At 55.0% G+C, this 1,924-nt stretch overlaps 1 protein-coding gene across 2 annotated transcripts in view; it reads left to right on the top strand.

The window, feature by feature from the left end:
• SLC4A4 (solute carrier family 4 member 4) overlaps window positions 1-1,924 on the top strand; it is a 152,161-nt gene that overhangs the window by 119,871 nt on the left and 30,366 nt on the right. For both annotated transcript variants that reach the window (XM_009637579.1, XM_035893112.1), the window contains exon 13: window positions 1,305-1,576. In XM_009637579.1, the coding sequence (XP_009635874.1) occupies window positions 1,305-1,576 (272 nt within the window). The remainder of the gene's footprint in view (window positions 1-1,304; window positions 1,577-1,924) is intronic.

Raw genomic sequence — 1,924 nt, forward strand, 5'->3', positions numbered from 1 at the left:
CCGCCTGCAGTGGGGGCTTGAGGGCGACCAGCCTGTAGGCGGCCATCTGAAGGCATCCCGTTTGGCCAAGCACCCTACCACGCGTTTTGCCCTTGAGCTAAAACCGCCCCGGGTGCTAGGAGCTACGCCCTCCCCGAGGCTGGAGGAGCTGGTGCCGGCCCCCGGCACGGCGCGATGGTGCTGCAGGGCAGCCCAGCAACCCCCCCCTCCCTCCGGCCTTGGAGAGGGACTCGAAGATGCTCCTCTGCTATTCCCTATCAGAGCTGTGGGCCGTCATCTGGTGGACGGCGTCTCGAAGGCAGCTTTTCCTGCTTTTTATTTAAAGGCTCCCAAGGAGAGACGTTCGGTTTTCCTTACAGCACTCAATGTAGTTGGGGGAAGGATGGGATGAACTCCTTGGGCGCCGTCCCCTCCCCAGAGCTTTCCGACACTGCTAGTGGCTTTGCTCCAAGACTTTCTGCAGAAACTGCCCTTCCTCCTCTGTCCTTCAACGCTGCAGGGCTCCTGGCTTCCCGGGGAGACCGGCTGGCTGGGGCTGCTGGCCCCCCGCTCCCTTCCCCACAGCAGGCAGGGCTTTATCTGCTCTGGCCTTTGCTTTTCATGGTTGTTGGCTCCTAAAAAACCTGCCTTTGGGCTCGGCGCCATCAGGGCACGGCAGCCTCGAGCAGCAAACCAGGGGCAAGCAAACTTCCCAGGACAGAATGGTGCAGTTGGCTCCATCGTCCCCCACGGCCTGCCGCATCCCGGCACTCGGGTTTGTCATCCTCTGCTTTGTACTTCTCAGTCTTCTCCTGCCGATATTTTTGATTTCTGAAGGTAGTGCAAGGGCCCAGCGAGGTGGGAACGCAGGCTCCTGAGCATGAGTCTTGGCAGGGGATTGCTGCCCTGAAGGAGATTGGGAAACTGCGGTTAGATCTTCTGCTGGTGGAAAGCTGTCAGAGATGAGCTGCCCTCAGTCCGGACAGCTGGATCTTGTGTCCTTTACAGCTCTGCGCGTGTTTGCCAAGGGCGGGTTTTTACCGGGAAGCCTGGAAAGAGCTTGAGTTCACTGGTAACATTTATTAGCAGAGGCATAAGCAAAACTCATCGCTTCTGCATGCTTTTCTGCCACCGTGGCTGTTAAACCGCCTCGCGTAGGTCTACGGAGTTGGCTGGCCCAGCTCTTGGGAACACTCCCATCCAGCCTAAGCGAGCTCAGGTCCCAGAGGCTGTGCGTTCACCGCTTCCCACTGGGAAAGGCACGACCCTGCCTGGATTTATCTAACCCATTATTTTCCCTCCCTGCTGCCCCTGTCTCATTGCAGAGACAACGATTTTGACTACCTGGAGTTCCGCCTCTGGATCGGTCTGTGGTCAGCCTTCCAGTGTCTCATTCTCGTCGCTACCGATGCCAGCTTCCTGGTCAAGTACTTCACCCGCTTCACCGAGGAAGGCTTTTCCTCCCTGATTAGCTTCATCTTCATTTACGATGCTTTCAAGAAGATGATCAAGCTGGCAGATCATTACCCCATCAACTCCGAGTTCAAGGTGGACTATATCACGCATTACTCCTGTGCCTGCGAACCCATAGGTCCAGGTAAGGGAATGTGTCATTAGCTCTCCAATTTGTGGATAGGAGATTGCATTTGCTTTCTTTTTTCTGTTGTGCAGCAGTCCAGATAAGATACAGGTAGGTTCATCCTTCTTTATCTGGTGTCAGTTATCCTACCTTAGCCTGATTTTGAAGCGGAGGGGTGAATTTCACCTTATGTGCCAACTGGAATGTCATAGAATCATAGAATCGTCTAGGTTGGAAAAGACCTTTAAGATCATCACGTCCAACCATTAACCTGGCACTGCCATCCCACCAGTGAACCCTGGCTCTAGGCACCTTGTCTATCCTTCTTTTAAATACCTCCAGGGATGGGGACTCAACCACCTCCCT

This window comes from Egretta garzetta, unplaced genomic scaffold (genome assembly GCF_000687185.1).
Source record: "Egretta garzetta isolate BGI_Z169 unplaced genomic scaffold, ASM68718v1 scaffold224, whole genome shotgun sequence".
Classification (NCBI taxonomy): domain Eukaryota; kingdom Metazoa; phylum Chordata; class Aves; order Pelecaniformes; family Ardeidae; genus Egretta; species Egretta garzetta.